General features: G+C 34.3%; 1 protein-coding gene across 1 annotated transcript; it reads left to right on the forward strand.

The window, feature by feature from the left end:
• The first annotated feature begins 3,625 nt into the window (after window positions 1-3,625).
• On the forward strand, window positions 3,626-4,669 carry LOC119640969. Its single transcript, XM_038039370.1, has 2 exons — window positions 3,626-4,022; window positions 4,091-4,669. Exons 1-2 carry the CDS (start codon window positions 4,002-4,004, stop codon window positions 4,661-4,663), a joined length of 594 nt encoding a protein of 197 aa, XP_037895298.1. The 5' UTR covers window positions 3,626-4,001; the 3' UTR covers window positions 4,664-4,669.
• Window positions 4,670-26,619: the final 21,950 nt, after the last annotated feature.

A 26,619-nucleotide genomic window follows, 5' to 3' on the forward strand; every position in this document is an offset into this window, starting at 1 on the left:
GGACCCGCTTCCCCGTGAATACCCACTTGCAAGATGTGCTTTTATATAGAAACAAGATATATTTTTTTGTGTTCTCTAATAAGAATAAGAATGGCATTAGACAATGTGGCGTAGGGTATTTAACAGTCGGCCTTGCTTGACTACACATTCTTCCTTGTTTTTTTTTTGTAAGACGAAATAATGTGAGCAAATGGGATCATCACCATGGCCGAATCTGAAAAGGTATTTTCGGAAACAGCCATGATCACAAACAATTTGCGTAAGAAAGTAATCCTCACTTCCACATTGCCTTGTAGGCTATTTTTCGAAAACATTCATAGGTTCCCACGTCTAGCGCACCTGCGCAAAATCGTTCCATGTCGTTTGCCACGTATTTAGGAAAGATGAATGTGGTTCAGTTATTTAGTCTCTCTGAAAATCAATACTTAGGGTTCTAGAGAATCTGTTTTAACTCATTTGAAATAGTTTGCAAAATTTTGTATATCAATATATGCAACTTTTTCTGGTTTTGTGAGCTTTCTCTTTCACTCTTTTTTAGTTTCGTGTTTATACTGACCTCATTGTTTGTTCCCTAGCGAAATTTTATTTGAAAAAACATTGTCTGAAAAAACTTTTTCTTTTTGTTATAACAAAAACTTTGCGTTAGCCGCAGCTAAGGCGAAAGTCTCATAACAGGTTTTCCACATTTTTTGCCTTCGAGCCTCGGCTGGCTCAGTTCTAGCTCAATCCATTTCTGCTCTAAGCATTTTTTGAGAAAAACAGAGATTGAAAGAAAGTAAATTCTTTAGGGGAATAGAAGACATGTAAATGTCTTGAAATATTTCTTCCCTGTGATTATTCAGCAGTGTTTTAAAACATGCTACGCATTGTATTACTGTTCTTTTGCCCGCTAACGAGTTCTTGTATGTATTTTATTCTTAATAAATATTGCTCTTCAGATATATTCTACTTTATTGCTTAAATTCAATTTACAACTTTTCCATAGAATTCAAGTTATTTTACTTATTACACGCCATACGCCACATAAAGACATACAAGCATCGATGTTGCTATTGCCTTCCTTACGTATGTATGTACATAAGCTCGGAAATGCGTATAGCTGAAGAAAGCGGTAGAAACCCGATGAAAAGTTCTGGCAAGAAAATTGTCAGAAACCCAATTTACTCGTTTAATAAATAGAGTGGAAAATTTGTTGATAACTTGTTGTTGCTATTGTTATTGTTCAAGAAAGCGTATGCTTTGTTCTTTTCTTTAAACAATGAAAAAGAAATCTTCATAGAACTTTTAAACAACTTTTACATGTTTTGTATTGCGTTGAATACTTTTTCAAATTATACCTGAAAACTATCGAATGCCGCGACATATGATGGAATTGCAAAAAAAATGTAAATAAATCAGTGAAGAAAAAAAAATTAAAACTAAAATAAACAAGTATTAACCTCATAGTCGGGCAAGGCCGACTTTTAAATATCCTATACCACATGGTCTACACAATTCTTATTTTTATATAAAATTACTTTCATAGGTAAATTTTCATCACTACCTGTTAAAATTTAAACTTTTCTGCTCCATAAAGAATCAATTTTCGTGAAAATCCTTATTAGTGTACGATTCAAAAAATTGGCTGAGATGGTCCAAATTTGATACAGTTAATATTTTTATTTTAATTTCTAATATGATATAAGTGTCATAACGAAGTATTGAAAATTATACCTGTTTGTCGTATGAACTTCAGGTTTCGTTATATGAGAGAATGCTCAAAAGTTTCCAATTTAGAATGCCGAAATAGGACGACTTAGCCACTTTTGTCGAGAAATTTTGAAAATTTTTTCCTTATAACGACTTTAGAGAAGAAGGCAGGGGAGTGGTCGAAAAAGAGGACCTATCCAAACCATTTTCAATAACATTCGTCCTTGGGCGAATGTCAAAATATCCAAAAAATTGCGACCTGTAGCTTGAACTCAAATTTACATAGACTCAATTCAGATAATGATTCTGAATCGATCGACGAAATAAAAGGTGGGTCTTGTGCAGAGTTGCGAAATGTGATTAAAAAGTTAGCCAAAGAACTAGATGCGAAATTGACGAACGCTTTTTGACAAAAGTGAATTCACATATGATGAGATATGTTGATAAAATCGACGGATTTGGCCCAAAGACGAACGATATTACAGATGTTTCGGATCGGTCCACTTTCTCAGGCACTGCCCCTATGCCGCTCTATTTTAGAAAGCTGTTATATGGAAAAAATTTGCAAATTTTCAAATTTGCCGACAAAAGTCGTTGAGTAATAGCATTTCGACGTTCTAAGTTGGAATGGAAAATTTAGTTCGGCTTAGGAAATTTTTTGAACCCTTTCTCATATAACCGGTCCTATGAAAACTGAATCTTTACAGGGTAAAAAAATATAATTTTCAATATTTTATGGCGAAAACCGATTCGCAAGAGTAGATTTGGAAAAAAATCATCCTCAAGCCCTTCTGAAAAAAGTTTCATTTTTATTATCTTATGATGAAAATTGGTCTACAGTAGCAACTTAGCGCAAAAATTACGGGTAGGTTATCTGGATCACAACGATCTATTTTTTAGATCCTAACATATATAGGTTTGAAGCTGTTACGTGGACAGAAGGTCTAATTTCTAGATTTTTATGACGGAAACTGAAAAATAATAATATTTTTAGGAAGTAAATTATGGTTAAAGGTCCTTCAATCTGCGAGCTTTCACGAATAGTACGTCTTTGCTTGAAAATGACGTGTTATATTTGGGGTATTATTACGAACACAATGGATAAATTGTACCAGGTGTAGTCATGTAGGGTATCTACTGGTCGGACGGTAATGTTCTTACCTGTTTTCGGCCTCTTCTGATATAAGGGTCTTAATGTGGCAACAGAGATTGATTTTTGGTAGTTTGCGCTGAAAATAAGTGTGGAAGGGTGAAATCTTGAACAAGAAATTTATTTTTAAAGCCACTATGAGAAATACGCCTTCAAATAGAAACAAGATGTAACGTTTTTATTTTATAACCAAAATAAATGAAGAGCAGTATTAGGTCAATTAGCGTACGATTTTGAATGTTCGGCTTTGCTTGACTACATCGTTTTTACTGGTTTTAATTTAAAATTTTTTCATCTAATATATTGTTTTTTTTTTTTTTTTTTTTGCAATTCAGTCAATAGCTTACAGTGCATTGACGCGTTAATCAGGCATTAAAAGTAGGAAAAAACAGCATTCATTAGTTTATAGATGCATGCATGCATGCATGAATATGCTTATTTATAGATAAAATTTCAATTATGTAATTGTTTTTATTACGTTTTAATTGAATTCGTTTATTTCTAAAATTAAATTCTCGTAATGGTTTTACGATAAATGTAAAGTTGAACCGCTCAAGCAAGTCTATAAAGTGAACTTCCGCAAGGCTGACAGAGACACGATCATGGTTTATAAAATGAGAATCAATAATTTAAATTTTACATTTTCTTGGGTGATTACTTTGTCCATATTTAGTTCTCCCAAATCTTGTGAGCGGGCGTTAGGTCTAACACGAATAATCATCATTTGTCAACGTTAACTGGATTCCACAATCATTTAAGCGCAGCAAGCATAGTCTTGTGTGAAGAGACAGAGAGAGAGGGAGAGAGACAGAGAGAGAGAGAGAGAGAAAGATTTGCACAATATTGCATTGTATTCAGATTATAACTATATGCTGGATGCCATTAAGAGAAATTTTTTTCAAAAACTTTATAAACGTAAAAGTGAAAAACGAGAAATTGTTCTTGATTGTCATTAAGTCATGTTATAAATGCAACATTAAGCTTAGAACAACAAGATACTAATAATAAACCACAATCAGTTGTTAGTATTTCAGTAGCAGCATTACTAGCTGAACAATAGGTTCAGGAACAACAAGTTTAAAAAAACTTTGTTAAAAATTAAATAAATAAAAAAAGTTTTTGAATTCAGTGAAAATTCGATTCTGTACAAAACAAACTAGAAATGCTTCAAGTGTCAACAATCGTGAGTTTACAAGAATTACTTTAATTTAACCTGATTTGTCTAAATTTAACGCAACTGTACGCTTTTAGTTTTTTCTTATTATCGTGTTGATCGCATCAAGTCGTTATCACTTGACGTCAGCAAACGGTCCACAAGGATTTACTACTGCTAACCATGATCCGAAAATTTTGCTAATAAGCCACGATCTTATACCAGATAGCGCAGAAAACTCGCCTAAAAAAGTACTACGGGTCAATACATTAAAAGGATCATCCTTAGGCGAAGATCATCGAATATCTATTAAAAATTCCTCTTTGTACAATATTCAAACCTTCTTAGCACCGCCCAGTAAACCTAAATATTTGAATTCCCGAGATATGCGCGTTAAACAGAGTTTAGCAGAGGAAGATAAATTTCTTAAACCGAAATTGCTTGAGCGTCGTAAAGAACTTAATTTCCTCTATAATCGTATGAACAGTGATGTAGCCGAAGGTTCTGCGCCTATTCATTTGGCACCAGGCGCATACCCTGTATATTATGTAATGTCGAAAATTAATGGACATTTTGGTAAACAAACATTAAAGAGCTTCAGCAGCACAAAAGATTTTATGAAATATTTAAAAACAAAGAAAATTGAAAATTTCAAAGCGAAAATCAATTAAATATTAGTTTAAGTTAATTAAACATGAAATTTCTATAAGATTTTGAATAAATGAATGAATTATTTATAACGGCAAAAACTATTCGCAGACTTATAGAGAAACATTTACATAACTTGTATTAATCAAGAAGACAAGTCTTAGATAATTGAGACAAAACGGAGGTGGCCAACTTTAAAATCATTGCTCGATGTCAAGCAACAATTTTTTACTTTGTAATAAACGGCAGACAGAACACTTCGAGCGCTGGAAATTTTTAATACAAATGTACAAGTCGTCTGTTTTGCTTTGCTCAGAGATCGGCATATGAAGACTATAAGAGATAACTTTCGGTTCCGTAAATTCCACTCGGACGATGGGACAATTTCCGTCATTTCGAGAGCCATAGCAAATGGGAATGAGTAACAGCAATGGTCCATTTGCTTCTCTCTACCCAGGCGTATCCACCTTCGCTAATATTTAACATTCTCGCAATTTTGTCTAATAACAGTTACCACGAAATCTTCTGAAACGAGCTCAGAATGAAAAGAAACTCTTTCCCAATTCTAATGCTAAAGTTTACTTTGCAAAGTCCTAGGTGTTACATTTACCATCTTAGCTCGTCGAAATCCTACAACAACGAGATTAATACCGACACTGCTCAACTCATGTGAATCCCTCGATCCAGCTATTGCTTCGCCGGTTTATAGAATCTAATGGACGAAAACAATAATTACTAAAACGTGCATGGCAATGAACCTATTGAGAAAAGGAGACATTTTTCAAAAGAAAAAAAAATTTTTGTTATTGAATCTCGCTGAGAAAACCTGTCGGTAGGTTATATATCGCGATGACACTTAAACCAGGTTGGCTGCTAAGTTATTTCCGCAAAGGTAAAGTCACCACAATAAACGAGTTTGTTAGGAATGCGGCTGCCAAGTCAGAGTAAGCGGGTTCAAATCTCATGTGTCGTAGAGTTCTCTTTGGATATGTTGAGAGTGTGGATGCAAGCAACACTTGAGATAGACCAAGCTTTTATTATGCCGATCAAAGCAGTAGTTAAAGCAACACAAGTTTGTTGTCTATCTCTCCGTCTTTCCTTTTTATATTCAACCCGCAAGCTGCAATTTTCCAAGCATTTCGATGAAATTTGATATCTGGAAGTGTTTTGGCCTAAACACGAACGCTATCGAGAACAGTTCGGATCGGACCACGTTTTCGATCATTTCTCCTATAAACTCTTATTTTGAAAAGCGGTTATCTGAAGAAACGTATGGCAGTGGGCGGTATTTAGTAGGGCACCGTGGCCAACTATAGTGATTTTCCTTGTTGAGCAAGTAAAAAAATTATTTTCGGTCGCGACCGAATGTTTTACACTCATCACCGTTGTCCTAATAATAGACAAAAAAGTAGAAGAACTAAGTTTGCATGCATATGGAGTAGGAGAGGCAAATTTTTTTTGATTTTTAAAATAATAGTTTTTGTCGCAGAGGCGTATGAACGTTATAGGCGTCTTCCTTAAAAAGTTTGGGACACTTCCGAACAGTTTTGCAAATTTGTAGGCAATGTACTCGTTTTCGCTAGCGGTAGAATGTTTACTACAAATACTACACAGTTGCGCGGACAGACAGATGGACAGACGAACAGACGGACATGTTTAGATGCGTTTCAAATTTGAGCCTAACTAGGAACGTGTATACTTTACGGGGATTTTGAAGCTTGATTCTGCGCCTTATAAAAGTATTGAAGAAAAATTTTAATTTTGATTTTGATACACTATAATATAAGCTAGACGTGGTCAATTTTTTCCCTTTTTTGTGCATGATAGCTACAGCATCACCGATAAAATACACATTCAAATTTTTGTATATTTAAATGCTTTATTTTGCGAATAATGATAAAAAAACGATCCTGTTTTCCTTCTGAAAACCAGAGGTGTTCTCAGTTCGCGGCTTACTGTGCGCATCTCCTCCGACCCATTTAGCCCAGGTTCTATACTAACCTGAAGGCGATAGCTTCATTTTTGCGGCCGGGATAATATTTACAGTAGATTTTACACAGACGGCGGGATGGACAGACGAACATTCCTAAAACGATTCAGAGTTTGATGCTGATCAAGAATATATATAGATTTTGGGGACTCTGAAGCTTCCTTCTGGGCGTTGCAAACTTCTTGACAAAATGAATGTTTTCCTCATTCTTCGATGATGGCTATAAAAAGTACGAAAACGTGATTGCGATTTTAATTAACCGAAAAACCAAAAAGATGGACCTACGGCTATTCACGTACGTTCATGAAGAATCTATGTATATGTGTTTCTTTCAAGGATATTGCAACGCGTTTCAATTATTTGATAAATTCAACACATCCTCTTTGATGAGCATTAACAAACTATTACCTTATCGTTACACCCGCGATTGACATAGCAGATAATGCCTGTCAGGCATATTTGTTACAAGTTGGCATTGTCAAGTAAAGTTAGTTTCTTTGTTAGAAGCCAACAACACAGCACCGCCAACAATGTTAAAATTAACATTTGAATTATAATTGAAAAAGTTACCTCAAAAGACAAAGCTGTCGAGCAAGTTTTGTCCAATACAGAATTTATAGACGCTGCAAAAGTTTTCTACAAGAATATTCATTTTATATTTTTAAATTATTTAATAATGTCTCTCGTATATATTTAATTTGCAAAAAATATTTAAAAGCGTTAACAATGAAAAGAAACGGCACGAAACGGGGATGTGAAGAATCAAAAGACAAATTAGAGACGTCCACGAACGTAGCAGGATAAGCGTAAGCTATGTGTCTGGCTTAAACAAATGGGTATTGAAATGGTTTCAGAAATCTCGGTAATCAACATATAAAGTCTGGATGATATCAAGCGTTTAAGCTGAAGACACAGATATCACATCTAACTATAAATAATTCAATAGATTGCTAGAAACAACTTTCACTTATATATGATAATTGCAAAGTTTTCTATTGCACGCTGGTTAACAGACAAAAGATAGCAAAATTCTCAAACTTGGTTTTTGGATTTATTTTGAGTCTTACTATGCATACCGGCTGGACCGATAGCTCCACAGAGAGAAAAAGAGTGAAAAAGGGATCATATAGACGGAAAAATTTTCAACGAATTATTATATTTATTCATTTGATGGTGTCTTTCTCTGAGTTAAGTTAACACTAAATGCTACAAAAATAAGACAACACTGAGATACCGTGCCTTTCAGCCGCAGTTAAAAAAAGCAAATAAACCAGTCGCCTTAAGTTTACAAAAGCTTTCATGTCAAGTTGTATTTTTTTGCACATTCATATTCCTCTTCGTTCCAAAGCACAAATTCTTTTATAAGAAAAGTGTCCGGAATCGTTAAAATTAATTTATTCTTTAAATTGTTTACAGATATTTATCCCAGAAAATTCAGTTAAAAATATATTTTCAGCTGGATTATAGCATTAATCAGAAACTTACGGGTTAACAGCTGATAATAGATTACAGCTTTCTACTTACGGAAAGCTAAATGTATCGTCTTTCCGTCGGAGCAATTCGGCCATATCTCTTACAGATGTCATTCCCAGCATAAGTCCACTCGTTGTTTCCTGTAAAAATGAAAAAATAATAATGCTGCGCGCAAATGTCTCGACATATTGAAGAGAGAAGAGCAATACTATGCTAATGATCAGAGGAAACCATATCAGCCGGCCTTGGGCTCTGCGCACTCTGCATAACGGAGTATACGAAAGACGATGTGCGCAATTTGACAATACTTGGCCATAGTTATAATGTGTGTGTGTTTGTGCGTGCTTTCAGTCCGCAAATGTATAATATTTACCCATAGGGCACATATCCTTTAGAAACTCTCTTTTCTCAATTTCTTCTAGACTACCTATGGAGAACAATCCATTGCGTGAACAGAGTCATTAAAAAAAAAAAAATTTCATCAGTCTTCCATGCCCACCATATCAATCGGAATAAAAATATGGAAAATATATTCACTATTTAAGACGGACTCTCGAGCATCAACAGAAGATATACGATTTTCACAACGCTTTATACTTTTTCTGTACCTATCTTTTTGACGCATATTGACATCTGCACTTTTGTTCTATAAAAATGGAAAAAACCTTAGCCACGCATACGCAATGTGTCACACTGTCTGGAAATCTAGTGTTTCCTTTTTTTAAAGACGTTTTTTCCGCTAAAGGTGATGGGTATAAAAGAGTCGGTCGCAGCCGAACATAATTTTCTCGCTTGTATTATATTTTTGTTTTTGCTATGATTTTTCTTCGTTATTGATATTCCTAAATATTAATAATAAATGATTTTTGTGCAAAACTTGAAATCTTTTTTTTCAAACTTTTGAAAATAAGCAAAATAAATTAAATAAAATGTTAACATCCTTCCAGACATATGGGCGTTTACATAATTCACACCTGATAGTATAGAACTGATTATTATTTTTACTCAATTATAAAAACATTAAAAATTTAATTATATGAGTACGAAAACAAAGAACGCAAAACATGTAAATAACTTTTTTTTTTTTTTTTTTTTTTTTTTGAATTAAAACGCATACAAAAAACAATTAAATTAAATTAACCGCAAAATTCAAATTTGCAGCATATTTAACATAAAATTATTTTCACAGCAACATGATATTAAAAGAATTTTTCGAAACCACAGCAGGAGTTTATAAAAACACTAAACAGCTGGTATTCCATAGTAAAAAGAATTTCAAACAACAACAGTAAATAACAACGACAGTAATATCTAAAGCAAAGCGAAGAAAATAGTTTCCCTTCCAAGGCAAAACAAAGAGTAAACAAAAGAAGAAGTAATGTTAAGAACAACTTAAAAAAAGAAAAAAATTTTTTCAACTTTATTCCGTATATTTATTTAAAATCCTTTTTTTTCATTTCTTTTCTTTAGTTTATTTCCAGAAAAATTCCACCATAGCATCGTATGAAAGTTCTTGTTGTCTTAATTGAATATTTTGCGTTAACTAAACGTTGCGTTGACAAGCTCACAAAAACTTTAGCGCAACCTAAACACACGTAATTGCATATATATGTGTAGCTAAACGGAAAACAAACGGTTAAGCCTTCTATTTTGTAAGAAACAAACGTTGTTTTTCACGTTTTAAACGTTGTTTTAGTTGTTTAGTTTTATGCATGAGGTCTTGGTGGTAGCATTGGTTGCAACCAGACGCCTAATGTAATGACAATAACACAAAAAAAGAAGACAAGCTGGAGAGACAAGTTTTTTAACATAAAAAGAAAAAAAGTAAAACTCATGGAGTTATAAAAGTCTTTCTCTCTGCCTCTGTCTCCCTCTCCGTTTCGCTCCTTTAAACTGGTTCGAATATCTTTTGCTTCAATCACCTCTGGCAGCCATTCCTGGCTACCTGCTAGACTCCTTGTCTACCTGCTTTTTAAGCATGCCATTAGGTGATCCAAAATGAGTTAATAAAGTCGCTTTATCGATATAATTACATACTTCTTATGACTTATATTTTGTTTTTTCCAGTGTTGCAATCCAAGTTGTATGCCCTATGTCCGAAAATATGGTGTACATTATATTAACTATTTAAAATAAAGTTGTGCGCAAGAAGTGCAAACTGATATGACATTTTTATTGTAGCAAAGAAAGAGCCTCTTGATATCAAAATTGACCAACATTGCTGAGTCTTTCCAACAAGTTGACAACATAATCTCAATTTCCTCATTTCCTATTTTATTCAATTCACAAATTATTAATTTTAAAGGTCCATTACAACGAAGAATAAAGATTTTTTCACCCACTGCAACATTGAAATTCTTCAGCGATACCAATATAAAACGCTAAGGCTAATCGCCAAAGCTTACATCTCAGTAAAAGAAATAATTGTCAATGTCTTAGCACGTTGTCTTTCTGCAAAGCTGTTGACCTCGAAATTACAAAAAAATACGATAGCAGAAACTAATCGCAGCACGCATTTTTAGAATAAAACAAAATATCGAAATTCTTCAATACTGTTTTTCCCTTGTCCGAAAATATGATATACATAAACAAATCGAGAGATAATACAAAGAGATCAAATTCAATGAAAAAGTGGCTTCGTTCTGTTGAAAAACAGTTTATTTTCGCCTAGGATATTGCTCGTTTTCGCCCGTCACTATAAAAATGGGCAAATTCCAATTGCTTTAACTTTGAACTTCTTTGATAAGCAAATTTTATGAAAGCTTACCGTTTTGGAAGAAGTAGAGGGAATGTAAATTCTATCGCTCCTCTGATGAGCACTTCTTCCCACGCACTTACTAGTGCTCTAATATCAATTGCAATACATTCTCCTAACAACAACCGCCTATCTTGGAAAGAAAAATGCAGCTAAAGCTTCTTTATTTGAATCCAGATTTTTTTACGAAATATAAACCTTATTCCCGGACAAAGAAGTTTATTAGTTATCGTTATAAGAACCGCGTTTTATTTAAAAAAAACACATTGCCAACCTACTTTGATACACCATTCTTCGTTTGTCGCTATTCTTGTTGTTCTCTTACAGTTTGTTTTCAAGTCTTTCGCACAACATTGTGGTTGTCTTCACTGTTATAGTTTTAAGCACTTTGTACTTGCCCTGCTCTATTGTTGCATATAATTAGGCGTTGCACTAAAGTTTCTTTTCCCTCCGGACTCATTTCCGTTCTCACTAATTCTTACTTTTTTCTATTTAAATATGTGTAGTTTTGTCTGCATTTTAATGCTTGAAAATATTTTAATGCGTTTACTGTTGTTATTGCATTGTCTTTGTGATGCATCGGCTGACATTTCTACCAAAATGGGAATGTTAACGCTGTGGTTGTTGTTGTGACTGATGGTGGTAATGATATTTTATGTTTATTGTTATTGTTTGTTGCTCTTTCACATTCATAATGTATTTGCTAGACACCGTCCACAATCTGAATAAATGAGATTTTAGTTTCCTTTTGTTTTATATATATATTTTTATTCATCGTTTGTTTTATTTTTATTTTAGTTGACCTTTTTCAAAAATTACAAAATCATTAACACCCATTTCCTTAAGCCCGCGCTAAAAATGCAATCATTTTATAATAATTTAATGCTATTCTTGCTAGAATAGCACCAACAACAACAATAACAAAAAACCAATGTCATACAGTACAACTAACTTGAAATTAATGTTAGACTCTTGAGTAAATGTGAAATAATTTATCATTGCGTTGCGTAATTTGTCTTTAATGTTTCGTCTGCTATGCGTTACGCAAACACACACGTGCATAATATATGTAGAAAAGAGCACAAAAATAACCGACGCAACACAACCAACCAACACCTACAAATTTCCATTCCATTGTCAGAACTTAAACAGGCTCGAAGCTATGAGTGAGTATATGAATGTATATGACTTGTATATGTGGCTGTGGAAACGTGTGTGTGTGTGTGTGTGTGTGTGTGTGTGTATGTTATGTGTGTACGTGTGTTTTAACGAGTATTTAACATTATAAAGTATAACGGTATTATGTGAGAGGTCTAACATTTGCTTTTACGTATCTTGCTGGCTTATTTGCCTCAACTAACATTTGAGTATGTGTCTGCGAGGACGTAATTTCCTTTTCATTATGGTTTTAAAGACACTCTACTTGTGTATCTGTGTCGTTTTCCTTCTTATTTGCTTTTTTTTTTTTCCTTTCTTCCTACGAATTTTGCGTTTGTTAGTATTTTCGTGTAAGCATGCAGCATAAAAGTTTTGTTTGTGACTTTTGCCAGGAAGTATTTAAACGTTTTTGTTCATTTTATTTTCTTTTCATTTACTCTTACTGTTAGCACTATATATACACTTACGTACGTCTTCGGTTCTGTATCTTTTATTTTTATTTATTTATTTTTTGCTTTTGCATTATTCTGGGCGCTGGAGATTAATGGAGTGTCACTTAGATAACACTTGAGCGCGCCATCTTTGAAAGCTCTTGAGATTTATACATGTCGGTATGCATTACTCGTTCGCTTTCCCGGCTCGTTAGCAAACGAAGACTAATGTGTCAGTAAATTTTCTTTTTTATCTGGATTTATTTTGGCTTTCTTTGTCTAAAATAAGAAACCGTTAACGTAAGTTGCGATTTAACTCGCTTCTGAAAAAATTTTTTAATAATTTTCTTTTTGTTATACTCATCACCGAAGGATAAGGAAAACAATACTTTTGTCAAGATGTTTGCAACGCCCAGAAGGAAGCTTCCGTGTCCCCAAAAACTATATATATATATTCTTGATCAGCATCGCTGAATCGATTTAGGAATGTCCGTTTGTCCTTCCAACCGTTTGTGCAATGTCTACGGTCAATATTCTCTTGACCGCATGAAAATTTTGTGCTTTTGTTTGTCTTGTCTTTGGTGATAGGTATAGAACATGAAAGAATGGTGATAGGTATAAAAGATTCGGTCCAGACCGAATTTAATTTTCTTTGTATATAATTGAATATATTTTCCAGTACCGACAACCTATGACCTCTGGTTAGCTATTCCACTGTACCTACCCAATAAAGTGGTATTCGTTAATAAATCATTTAAAAGTGCACAACTAATTAAAATGAATGCAAACATATGCACGATTGCAATAGACCACCATGAAATAGGCGCACATATAAAAACATACTTTCCAAAAAGTACCGGGAATCTTATTAACTATTAATTCTTTCGAAAGACTCTATTAACTCAGGTTCAATTCAAAAGGAAACCACTTCAACAGGACGTAATTTAGTCATGTTGCTTTCTAATCGAGAAGTATCCACCTTTACGGATAGCTTGACATGAGTAATTTCCCAAAAACCAGAGTGAATAGAATTAATTTGTCTCCAGGTAAGACCGATGGTAGCTCTTTTCGCGTCGACCGAAAACTCTTAAATGGATTTCACGCTGACACGCTGAGCTATATTCTATCAACTTTCAAAAGTGACGAATCCAGTATTCTAACGTTAATGAAGGACTAAAACCGAGTTTCTACCAGTTTGAAGGGCTTTGGTGATCATCTCTTAAACTCATCCACATTAGTAGGAGAGTAAGTAAAATTGCGACTATCAAGTCAATGTTCGCGGGTCCAAATCTCAGTACGGGGGAGTTCACTTTGGACGCAGTTTGGTCCAGTTGATCCAGTTGAAAGGCATAACACTTACTGGTTGGGTACACAACTACCAACCTGCGACCCTCTCCTCTTTTCTCATTTTTTTTCTGACCGTCATCGTCTTTCGCGAATACCGATCGCATTAAAACCAAAATGTGCTTAGTAGAAAATTGCCGCTGTAAGATCTTCTCAACGTTTTGACCAGTTTTACGCGGTTTCATTGAATGCAAGAAGAGAACTTCAATCAATATTTTTTTATTCAATATTCTTATCCACGTAAAATCGTATAAACTGGTAACAGAAATAAGTGCCTTTAAATATTCGACTCACACTAACTATTAGTTCCGCCAATTTGATCACTGATTACATTTCATAGCACCACTTACATGACTCCCGGTACTTTATTGGCCGTGTTTAGGTATACTCCAGACTAGTATTCAGTTTATGGCTTATATGGTAATAATTACTGTTCGGTTTTTTTTATATTTTATTGGTATTAGCGTCAAACAAACAAACAAACCGAAAACAATGCTTAGTAAAAACACGAAAAAAAAAAACAGAAACCTAACCACAAAATTGCATTGTCGAGCTTTTAAATGGTGAATTTGTTAAACAACACAAGCAACCGACAAAAACTGAAAAAAAGGGAATATTTATAATTTGTTGCAGAAAAAAGTGGACATAAATTTTAAGAGCACTGTTGTCTAAAACACAAGCACACTCTTATGAAAAGTCAGAACGACAAAAACGCTCACCGAACATGAAATGTAACATATTTTTAACGACAACGGCATTTATACTCCCACTCAGCTTTTTTCCCTTTCGCCCAACTTCACTCTATCATTCGCAATTTCTATGTATGTATGTGTTTGTGCAAATGAGCTAAAAATAACCTTTAACCTAAGCCCAAACAAACAGTCGGCAGAAGGAAAGTCGGTACCATTATTGCAACTAATGGTGCTCATGAATTATACATAGAAATCCAACAATACAACAAAAAACGGAAAACAACAACAACAACAAAAATACGAGCAACTACAAAGACAACATATACATAAATGGACGTTTACCACATCCGTTGAGTTACGATTGTGAAAAAAGCCTGGAGCGCAGACATATAGGCAAAAATAGGCAGACATAGTAAAACGGTCGGGAAAGCAGACAAAAACAATACACTCACATGCACACGTGCGTACATACATACCCGTTCACAAATAAACGGAAATGTTACTCTTACCGTAATTTGCTTCTTTTTACAATCTTCTACTAAGCAAAGCAATAGCGCTGACCCGACCGCCTGACCGACCAAATGAAATGTAACTAATGTGTTGTAAAAAGTGATGGCTCTACACTCTTATTAACCCCCAGCTACGTCAAGAGTTGTTAAATAAAAATAACAATAAAAAAATAAAAACAGTTTAAACAAACTATATTTAGCACTGCTTCGTAGACAGAAAACCCTTAGGAGAAAAGGGCTAAGAGTTAAAATATTAAAGCACACTCGCACATATCATTGGCGCGTGAGCCAACATTGCTCGAAAATTAACGTTTTGACTTTTCCAAGATGAAGAAAAGTCAAGTAAAGTTACATCATTATTTGTTATATGCGTTAAAGGTTTTTTTTTACTTCATTCATTGCTCTCCCCCTTGCGTTCGCCTACACGAAGTAAGCACTACGTGTTTGCGTTTTGTTACAAAAACTTTACGTCTATGTCTAGTTAAAACCATGTGCGAATGAGAAAGTTTGAAACAACATTTGGACACCCATCACTTGAACCTTGAACTTTTAGCAATGTGTACCATTTTCAGTACACATTAAAATGGATTTGCACACCAAATTTAATTTGTGATTTTAAACGAAACATGCAATCAAATAATTAATTATCACTTATGCTATTTTAAGAAAATGCACCCAAATTTCATGACAATCTGCTAAAAAACTTGCGTCTGGCTAGCTAGCTATACATATTTCTCAACCATCTGACAATTTGTGGTTGCCACGCCAAAAAACTCAAACCATGTTCTATTCAGGCATGCCAGTCGTCGACCCAAATTCGTACATTTTCTGACGGAATGACGTCACTGATTGTCTTATCGATGCAAACAAATTGTAATCAGAAGAACTTGAACTTGGTGGCTACAAATTTTATTATTTTCAATTTCAACTAGAAATTATATTTTCCCACAACATAAAGGCTTGCTTTTCGTGATGCCCCCTATATATGTTAGATTTAAAAACCTACGAGACCTATGTGATCCAAATTCCCTACCGTTAATTCTTTTGCTAATTTGCTCCAGTGGAGCAGTTTTCATCATAAAATAATAAAAATGAAAGTTTTTTCTGCAGAGCTTTTTATTTATGAGAAATCTCATATGGGCTGACTTTTATGTCAAATATTACAAATAAACTTTTATCATAAAAATTTAACAATTTTGGCATAAAATCGGTTACATTTTCTGAGAATCCCTATATGTGGTGGTATCCAGAAAATACACCATCGTAGTCCACATTCGGTAAGGTAAACTTCTATTTCACTTTTCTATTATTAACTGATTTTCGCCGTGAAATATTGAAAATTATATCGTTTCAACATATAAAAATTCCGTCTTCATAGAAATGGTTGCATGAGAAGGAATTCAAAAAATTACCCCAGCTGAACCAAACTTTTCATATCAATTTAAGATGGCGGAATACTATTACTCATCGACTTTTGTCGAGAAAATTAAAATTTTCTTCTATATAAGTACACTTCAAAATGAGGCTTTATGTGGAGAGTAATCGAAAAATCGAACCGAATCAAAGCATATCGTTCAATAGTGTTTGTCCTTGGGCGAAAGCTTGTCAGCTTCCGAACACAAATATTTTTGGAAGGACATCAGAGGGTACAGACGGACAAATAGGCTTTTATCGAGAAAATGATTCTAAATCGATCGGGATAATAAAATATGGGTCCATGTTAAGTCCTTTTGGACGTTGCATACTTGTACAAAATCTCAATATAACAAAAGCGGTGTTATGGTCTGCTAAGCTGCTAAGAACATTTTATTTTAAAACTAATATGCAAACGGGATTTATCATTTGGTTAGAAAAGTTTAAATAAGCCCTTACCTCACAAGACTAATTCAAATATTTGACCAAGAGCCCATATCTATCTTATTTCAAAAATTGAAGTGCAAGATCTTAGGCTTAAGCAGAGAGAAGGAAATATCGTTAAAAAATTAATTCCAAAAATGTTAAAATGGATTTATTTTTTAACCTATCAATGGATGAAGAAACCTCTTTCGTCAAATCAAGAGAGGGTTACAATCTCATTAAAAGTGGTAAATTTATCTCACGTATCAGTGACATTTTAAGCAAATATTTAAAATTTATTGCTATTTTCAAGAAGCCATAGTTTAAATTCCAAAAAAATTATCTATATATTAAAGCTACAATATTCTATTGTAGTCTCTCTTTTCCACTTCATTGCTGTTATTGTTGTCGTTTTTACCGGTCAGTAAGCTGCTGTGACATTTGCTGATTAGTTGTCATTTATCTTCAACGGAATTGTCTTTCCCTCCAGAACCAGTCAGAACCATATTTGCATTCATGGCTACATATAAGTGTTGCTTCCATGACCAAACACTCATCCATACATTTCTGTAGTCTCGCTATGTTAGTAAACGCTTGTATTTACCTCAAGCTTAATGTGTATGTAGAGAAAACAAGAAAAAAATGCTCACCGCAAATTCTTGGTTTATTTTTTACGCTACAAAGGATTACTAAGCAAACACTTTTACTTTAAAGTAAATATATGTGTGTGGCCAGCACATACTTATACACAACATACCCATATGTATGTGTACATATAAACAACAACTTAGCAAACCAACTTGTATATATATTTACAGAATAAAGCAATGTCTATATAATTTTTTTTTTTTTTGCTTTGTTTTTAAATAGAAACGAGACTAGAAAAGAAAGTTTGTTGCATGGGTTAGAGAAGGAAAAAACGACTTAAAAATTCAAACACAAACTTGATGGTTAAATGAAAATAAAGAAGAAAAAGAAGAAAAAACGAAAATAAATAAATGCATATTTACTCAAGGCACTAACTATGCTTGTGTGCATGTTTCTTTAGAGCGTACTTACGTACATATTGCGTGTAAAATGTAACCGGAATTATTAAGAAAATATCTAATTGATTCAACAAAATGCCACTCGGGCTGCCCGATAGCTGAGTGGATAAGAGTCGCGAATGCCAAGGCATTGTTTGTGGTCTCAGTGCGATAGCGCACACTTGGTCGTACCTACAATGAGAGCTAAGTTATTAAAGAGATAACACTTACCAATTGAGCAGAGATCCATTTGCTCTCTATTTCCGTCTGCCCAAGACGGGGTACACAGAAAGCGTTCCTGGTTCGATTCGTCATTCTAAAAAAAAAAAAAATTTACTTGATTCACGTCTTTTAAGTAAAAGTAACACCTGTCGCACCTTCAGCACATTAACGATCTCTCATTACTATCATTAAAAATTTAGCCAGAGAAATAAATTCCAAGACTATAATCTTAGGTCATTAGCATATACGGCTATCGGCTTTATTGAAAACACTACCGCGCTTGACATTTGAACCCACGACCATTAAGTCTAAAAATAGTAATCTTTAGAAAGAAGAAAATATTTGCCATATCTGTACCAGCTGAGTACGTTGCCTTTTCGATGGTAATAATTGGGTTTTTGGTACCAAAATTTTTGACAATGATACCTTTATGCGATGATATATATATATAATCCAAACTTGAACCAACTCTCTAAGACTCTCGCAAATAAAAGGAGAGCTCAACGCTTACAATTTCGTAGTTCGGTAGATAGCCCAGGCAGCTCGAATGAAGTAAAAAATCTTGGGCTCTTTTCAACGCATTCTTGTTAACATGCACGGCTTGCCGTAAATGTTCTACAACACAGATCGGGCTCAAGAAATTTTATTTGAAATGCAAAGGCAAAACATTTTGAGCTAATCTCTCCCTTTTAAAAATGAAAGCGCTTCCAAAGGTTGACGCAGCGATTTAAGGCAAATTGAGTACTGCATTCATAGCGCGCGCTCAAAATCCAACTAACAAGCGGGTTGCGCACTTTTAACTTAAAACAGAAAAAAGAACACTGCGCCCACAGCTGTCGCTTGCATTTTTGAAATTGCGGGTACTATGTTAACTAAATATTAACAACTCTATAATATAAAACCAACAATACAAAAAGTAAATAGAAGGACGCATCTCTAGTCAAACATTTAATTCGTGCTTTTGTTGTCAAATACAATGAAATAAATGTCAATTGACCACACTTCCACAACCACACATACGAAATGTTAGTGTCATTGTTAATATAATGCAATAACAAAACAATGCTTTCAGTGAGACCAACATGAAATCTCACTCGTTTACAAAGATTCCAACTAAACTAATTTTTCGAAGAACAAAAACAACAAAAATAACCTAAGAGAATAATTTTGCGGACCACAGTTTCTTTTTTCTTAACTTTTGTTACTTTTTTTTGTTTTTGCTCAGTGCTTTTGTAAAGAAGAAAATGTCTTTAGTCGTAAAGCTTTTAAAATGGCAGTCACGTGCATTCAATTGCAATTGTATGCAGTCTCGGAAATTCCCGCTTTTTTCCATCTTTTTCTACGTAACGACAATCAGGATAGCATTGCTTGCTGGGGTTATTTTAATCTTTTATTAGACGTTTTTTCTTTGTCTTCACAAGCTGTATGCAATAAGTATACTGATTCATATTTTGACAATTAGTATAGCATATGGAAATAATTTCAACATCTTTTCAAATCGCATGAACAGAAGTCTAACGACCGCACTTTCTAAAGAACAGATGAATGAGAAGCAGGTTCATTGATCGCTGACGAAGAAACAAACGTGGTGCTGATCTCACGGTTTATTGGATCCACAAACTGGTCCATACGGGAGAGAATCATAAGGTCACGAATTGATGGACGTGCGCACAGTTTGATTCTCCTGCCAAAGAAGCCTGAAACTGATGCACATAGTTCTGGAGCTTCACGCACTCTGACAGACCCCGGCGCTGCTAGAGCTACATTTTGTTAGACAAGTGGACTGATGAGTTTAGCCAACCCGATCGGTGAACTCGCGCACTGATGGTCCTACGGACAGACGGTCGAACGAACTGACAAACGCATGCATGCAAATAAGAGGCGAGCTATGAGTGAATGAACGGACGGAAAAACAAAAGAAAGATAAGTGAACCTACGAGCACACACACGGCTGAGCTGACGCTCGGAAACACACGTAGGATCGGTGATGTAAAGGACTATCATAAGGTGGATTAACTAAACTACTTGTCCCCTGAAAGAGTAAAAGCGTTCACGGGGTGTTGAGTGACCTGCAGATGGCTAGAGCGGACAATGTTCGTCTAGAGACACTACAAATCTTATTCTTCTAACTGATATAATGAAAGAGCCACTTCCCTCTAACTTTGTGGCCTATGTTACTAAATTTTAATGACATTTTTATTTGAAACAAAAGGAGTGAATGTCTGGTATTCGCGGCAAAACGAATATACTTTTCTTAGCGGTTTTGAAATTAGCTTAACTCTGATAGCTATATGGCAGACAAAAACAATCTCAATTGTAAAGTGCTTGCATTGCGTTTGAAGCGAACTCAAACTAACACTATACTCGAGACTAGGAAAAATGATCCTTTGAAGAAATAAATTTTTTAAAAATTATTTCAAAAACTACTAAACGGTATATGCTGGGGATTACCTTTAACACGAGGACTTATTTATTGAATTTAGCAAATCAAAAAAAACACGATGCTTAATACTTAACTATTTTTGCGAGATCGATTTTTTAAAAGATTTTTTTAAAGAAAAGTTTTACACGATAAGCTTAACGAAACAATGTATCGCAATATGTTCGTATTACAAAGCATTTTTTTCCTTCCCCTTAAAATTTTGTAAATTATTTGTCGTAAAACTTTCAATTCTTGCACGTCTATCGGAAGATAGCAAAAAGAGAAAAGGAAAAGAAAAACATGAAACATTAACGTTAACAAACTTCGTGTTTTCAATTATCTTTAGCTGTCACTGTGAAAAAGCATGAGAATGCAAATGCGTGATTGTTTAACTTCAAAGTATTTTCAAATTTTTCTTCCTCTTGCTCTCTATACATGCAGTCTTAGTTTTTTTCATGAATATTTTTTCTTTCCAATGCTTTTCTTTACAAAATTTCACAAAACTTCTATTTCACTTTATTTTATTTAGTTAATTTTGTAAGTACGAGTTTTCCATTTAATTCTTTAAAATTAGTTAAGCAAGAGATTTAATGAAATTTTTACATTAGCATCTAACTATGCATAGCAGAACTTATCTATCTTCTTAGTGAATAGATTAAGTCCCTTCACTAACCCGCGTATATCGTGTGAGTGATACTTTAGAGAAGCCTTCTATCGCGCTTTGTGAATCGAGCTTATTTGCAAATCTTTTGAGCCTATTTTACCCCAGAATATTTCTATATATATATGCTTCACGAGAACATTAAATAATTTTCCATTACAAGTCATCTATCTATAAGAAAAAATTTTGTATTATGTTTTAACATAAGGTAAATCTTTGTTTTCTATAGGATAAGAAGCAAATAAATTTCCTTTTCTATAAGCTTTCTTTGATATTAAATGCTTTTTTATACTCGTCACCAAAGAATTTGCAACACTGAGACTGAAGCCTGGGCGACTCCATAAGAGATATATTCGTCTGTCCGTCTACTTGCTTGTCTGCGTAAACAGAAAAGAAGTCATCAGCTTCGAATTTGGTCTGGCCATGATACCACCTTGTTTCGAAAACAAAAAAAAATTGGACTTTTTCCTCGTTACTCACAAATAACAATAAAATTACAACGATAAAATTCTGCATACATATATAATATAACTGAACCTCCAGCGCTTGTACGACAATGCGAAAAAACCTGTCATATCCACGTAATGTTACAAACCATGACAATTTCATTGTCTTATCAATATACTGGAAGAAATTTCCGAGGCTCTACAAAATATATATCTATTATCGATCAATATAAAATTTTAAATCTATCTGGGCGTATTTGTCCCTCCGTCTTCTGCTTGCTTGTTTGTCTGCGATCCCAAAAATTAATATATCGTCTTGAAATTCGTCCAAACCGTTGCAATTCACCGCACGCAAGTTGTTACTGAAAATGAGCTAAATCACCCAGAGGGCACGGCCACTTGCAAGAGTAAAGTGAGCACCCATTGGTTTTCAAGAGCAAAAAAATGGGTACTCTGGCTCCTTACTCATTACATTTTAATAATAGGATATCTGCATATTCTCTTTTAATATAAAAACGATGGTCGCAGAAGACTCGGCTACAGTCGAGTATATATCTTCTTAGTCGTTTCTCCTTGTCTTAACGATTTATAGTGAGCAATATTAAGACAGAAACATTAGTACAATAGTGTAAATTACTTGTAAATCTTCGCAGACATGCACATGGTCACCATTTATATATAAGAGGATTGGTCACAAATTTCCAGGCTCGTGTGTATATGTGCGTATTTAATTTTCCCACGTTCATATACTACCGATTTTTGTCGAGAAATTTAACCAATTACAAAATTTTTATAAACAAAGACTTATATTAAACAGGACTTAACAGGGAAAGTGCTCGCAAAAGTGTTTCGATGCGATCCCATATAATAGCTTTCGTCCTTAGGCCAAAATACTTCAGTGTACCAAATTTCTCAAAAACCGCTACGTATAGCTTGATTAAAAAAACTAATTGACAGACGTCATACGCAGAGACGAGCAAAAGCAAAATCGATCCAAAAAATGATTCCGAAATGATTGTAACCATAAAAATGTAGAGATTTACCGTTATCTACATATGTGCAAGTTTACATAGATGTACAAGTATAGTGTACCGCGAGTTATGCACGTTACAGCAAACTCTTTTCAACAACCAATGCACCATTTGGAAATATACTCGTATGTACTGCGAACATAAAAGTAGAATACCTATATAAAATAAAAATGTTCACCAGTTACTCGGGAGGCTGCTTATTATTCAGCTGCCTCTTATCGATTCGACTTCTAGTTTTCAAATTTCAAAATTTTCAAAAATCTTTTCTTTGTTTTCTCAATCTCGCATTTGCTTACTTTTACCTTGAATGCATTTGTAAAATATATTCCAAATAGTATTTCAATAAGTATGAAATGATCTGAAGCTTTTCTTAGAATATTTCGCACTGACTTGTAGTTCGATTTTCTCCAAAAATCAATTTATGGCGAAAAATACGTTTATACAAATGCTGTTGGGAAGAAATTTCTCGATAGAACTAGAAATTAAAAAAATTACCGCGCTTTTCGTGAAATTATCAAAATTCGTAAGTTTTTAATTCACCCTCTCAATGTTATCAATCCAGTTGAAATATCTACAAGAAGGCTTCACAGCATTGGATAAAAACTCGATTCTCTAGCTCAGACATTGTGACAACTAACATGAAAGATTTGTTAAAACATAAGAATTCTGAAAAAAAAATTAATTTCAAGCAAAGGACTTTATGCCCTACAAGACTTGTGATGTGTGTGTGTGTGGGTATATTAACTTAATGCGGTCGTATGCGTCACGCAGAAGGACCTTTTTTTATACCGGTCGATTCAGAATTATTATCTGAACTGATCTAAGCCTGTCTGTCCGTCTGTCCAAATATTTTTGTGTTCAAGCTACAGATCGCAATTTTTAAGATATTTTGATTAAATTTAGTACAAAAGCTTTGGCCCAAAGACGAACGCTGTTGAAAATGGGTAGGATCAATCCACTTTTTCGACCGCTCCCCGTATAACGCCCTATTTTGAAAATAGGGAAATGAATATGCACAAAACATGTAATTTTCAAAATGTCTCAGCAAAAGTGGCTAAGTAATAGTATTCGCGCATCCTAAATTGGTACTTGGAAAGTCACTTGGTACTTGGAAAGTCACTTGTCAATTGGAAAGTTTGGACCAGCTGTGACAATTTTTTAACCCTCTCATATAACGCAAACTAAAAGGTATAATTTTCAATGCTTCGTGAAGAAAATTATATCATAACAGTAATTTTACAAAAAAAAATGATATGTATTAAATTTGGATCTTCTCGGCCCATTTTTTGGATCCTACCCTAATAAGGATTTTGAAGAAAATTGATTCATTTTAGAACAGAGAAATCTAAGTTTTAACATGTGGTGATGAAAATTCAGCCATAATACTATGGAAGTTCTATACAAAAATGAACTCTAAAAAATTTGGACCATCTACGGCTATTTTTGGATCCTGCCCTATGCAAAGATTGAACTTGTACAACATTAGGTTGCGTTTTGGATCCGCTTCCCCATAAATACGCACTTGAAAAATTTGCCTTTATATAGAAACAACATACAAAGTATGTATTCTAGAAGAGAAATAAGAATGGCGTTAGACAATGCTATGTAGGGCATTTAAGGGTCGGGCTTGCCCGGTCATAACATTCTTAGTTGTTTTTTAGTTATAAAAAGCTTTACTTTACAACAGATAAACTTTCTTTACACGTATTCTTCTAAAAATCTAAAAGTTTTTGATGTGAGTCCTTTTCTCTCTCTCTCTCTCTCTCTCTCTCTCTCTCTCTCTCTCTCTCTCTCTCTCTCTCTCTCTGTTAGCACCCCTTTTTTTAAGCCTACTCACACACGCACGCGTCATCAATTGTATTTCCTCATGTTTCGCCAACATTTATGGATTAAGCAAAACAAATGATACGTGAGCAGATTTGCTTCCCTTTATAAGAGTTTGTTCATTTTTTTCTTTCGTTCACTTTATCTTTTTCTCGCTAGAGATGTACAGACGTCTTAGGGAAACATTTTGCAGGCAAGAGAATCAAAAAAAAGAAAATTATCGCACAGGCTGCCGACTAGAAAATCCTTTACTAAAGCATTGAAACGTTACATGTACCTGAATAATGGCAACACACTCCCATTAACCATTATATGTAGGCAAGGCATGTGTACACATTTATGTTTATCAAGTAATTTAAAAAATATTGAGCCTAATAATATAAAGTATATAGTTTCATTGTGTAGTGTCAATATTTTTTTTTTGAAGCTATTTAATATATATATATCGACTTTCTTGTATTGCCACCTGGTTTAATATGCATGCCAAAATGTGCTCAAAATACTGAAAAGCTTAACATAACACACGGAAATGCAATCAAGTAATGTTGGAAATGAAATGAAAACATAATAAAACAAAAACGAAACTACTACAAAATGTAGAATAAGAGGAAGAAGAAAAAAAGAAGAACAAAGCTACGATTTGCTTACGGTTACTATGGATTTCTTGTATATTTTCTATAATTTTTTTTTTTTTCGTTGTTAGGTAAATTTATAACTAACAGACGCACATCTGCATGTAGAAGCTTGTGTACGTACATGTGCATTTATGTACATACAAAAGCTTGTAGCAGTTGTTATAAAATACATAACAGTGGATATGATGGCGTTGGCATAGTAAATGCTTGCGGATATCATGTCGTATTAACAAGCCTAACAACAGCCATCATGCACTGCGCGCTTGTATGCTTGCTAAAGGATGAAACGTGTCTTTATTACGCCTAGATATGCTTAGTTAAAAATTATAAAATACTTTGATAAGTTTTTATGCCTTATTTTATATACGCACCCTATTAAGAGATCTAATGCGCTTGCTTTTTCGTTGTGTATGCAACATATATAAAGAACGATGCTATCTAAAAATCATATAGATTCGTTAATAATGGTGAGATCTGTATGTCAATATCGCCTGAGTGGCCCAAGAGAGAAAGCAGCTCCACTAACATCTCTATGGTCGTGGGTTTAAATCTCAAGTGCAGTAGTGCCAATAACCTCAGATGCTGTTGCTTTAAGACTTTAGTCTTCCAATTTATTTCTCTGGCTAAATTAATGTTATAATGACAATAATAATAATAACATAATACACAAAAAAAAAAACAAAAGTTATGCTTGTTTCGCCGCGAGGTTCCTAGTTTTTTTTTAATTATGTCCGTTGTGTAATTTCTTGTGTTTTCTTCAGACATTTTTCCATCCGTCCTGCCCACCGCATGCTCAACTGTCCATCAATTCATACGGCTATGCCTTAGTGATTTTATTCGATCATCTATTGCTTAATCTTTGTCCTTTTTATGAGCTATTTGAATTTGTACGCCCACCAAAATGCATATGAAAACTTGGCATAAATATTTTGATTCGCTTCATCTCCGGCGCTTATTACTTTTCTGTCTGCATTACCGTCAGTAATTTCTAAAGAAAATATCCTTCAAATGTCGACCGCGGCTTTGCACACGCTGAGGCAGACGTTGGATCAAATTGTTAATCATTCTGTGACAACAGCAGTTACGGTATGTCTGCGATAACCTGATAAATATTTCAATGGCCAGAATTTGAGGCCATAGGTGTAGAAAACATTTGGTTCCAGCAATGGCCCTACATGCCACGCAGCTGGTACTAGGGTCGATTTGCTAAAGGAGAAATTTGATGACCAGATCTTTTCCAGACATGGATTTGTGAATTAGCTGCCCAGGTTGCGTGACTGATCGCCCATGAATTTTTTCTTTGGACCCTGGTCTATACTAATAATAGACCAACTTTTAAACATTCATCGAATTATCGCAGACATAACGCAGCTAATGTTGGGCAGAACAATTAACAGTTGAAGACTTTGTGTACGGGAGCGTAGTATCTAAGCTTAAAAATAAGATACAATTTACTTTGAGGCGTTGAGCTGCTTCGATGAAACGGTCGTTGAGGCGCACACATTGAGATTTTGAATTTTTTCAT

Source organism: Glossina fuscipes, unplaced genomic scaffold (genome assembly GCF_014805625.2).
Source record: "Glossina fuscipes isolate IAEA_lab_2018 unplaced genomic scaffold, Yale_Gfus_2 133, whole genome shotgun sequence".
NCBI lineage: Eukaryota > Metazoa > Arthropoda > Insecta > Diptera > Glossinidae > Glossina > Glossina fuscipes.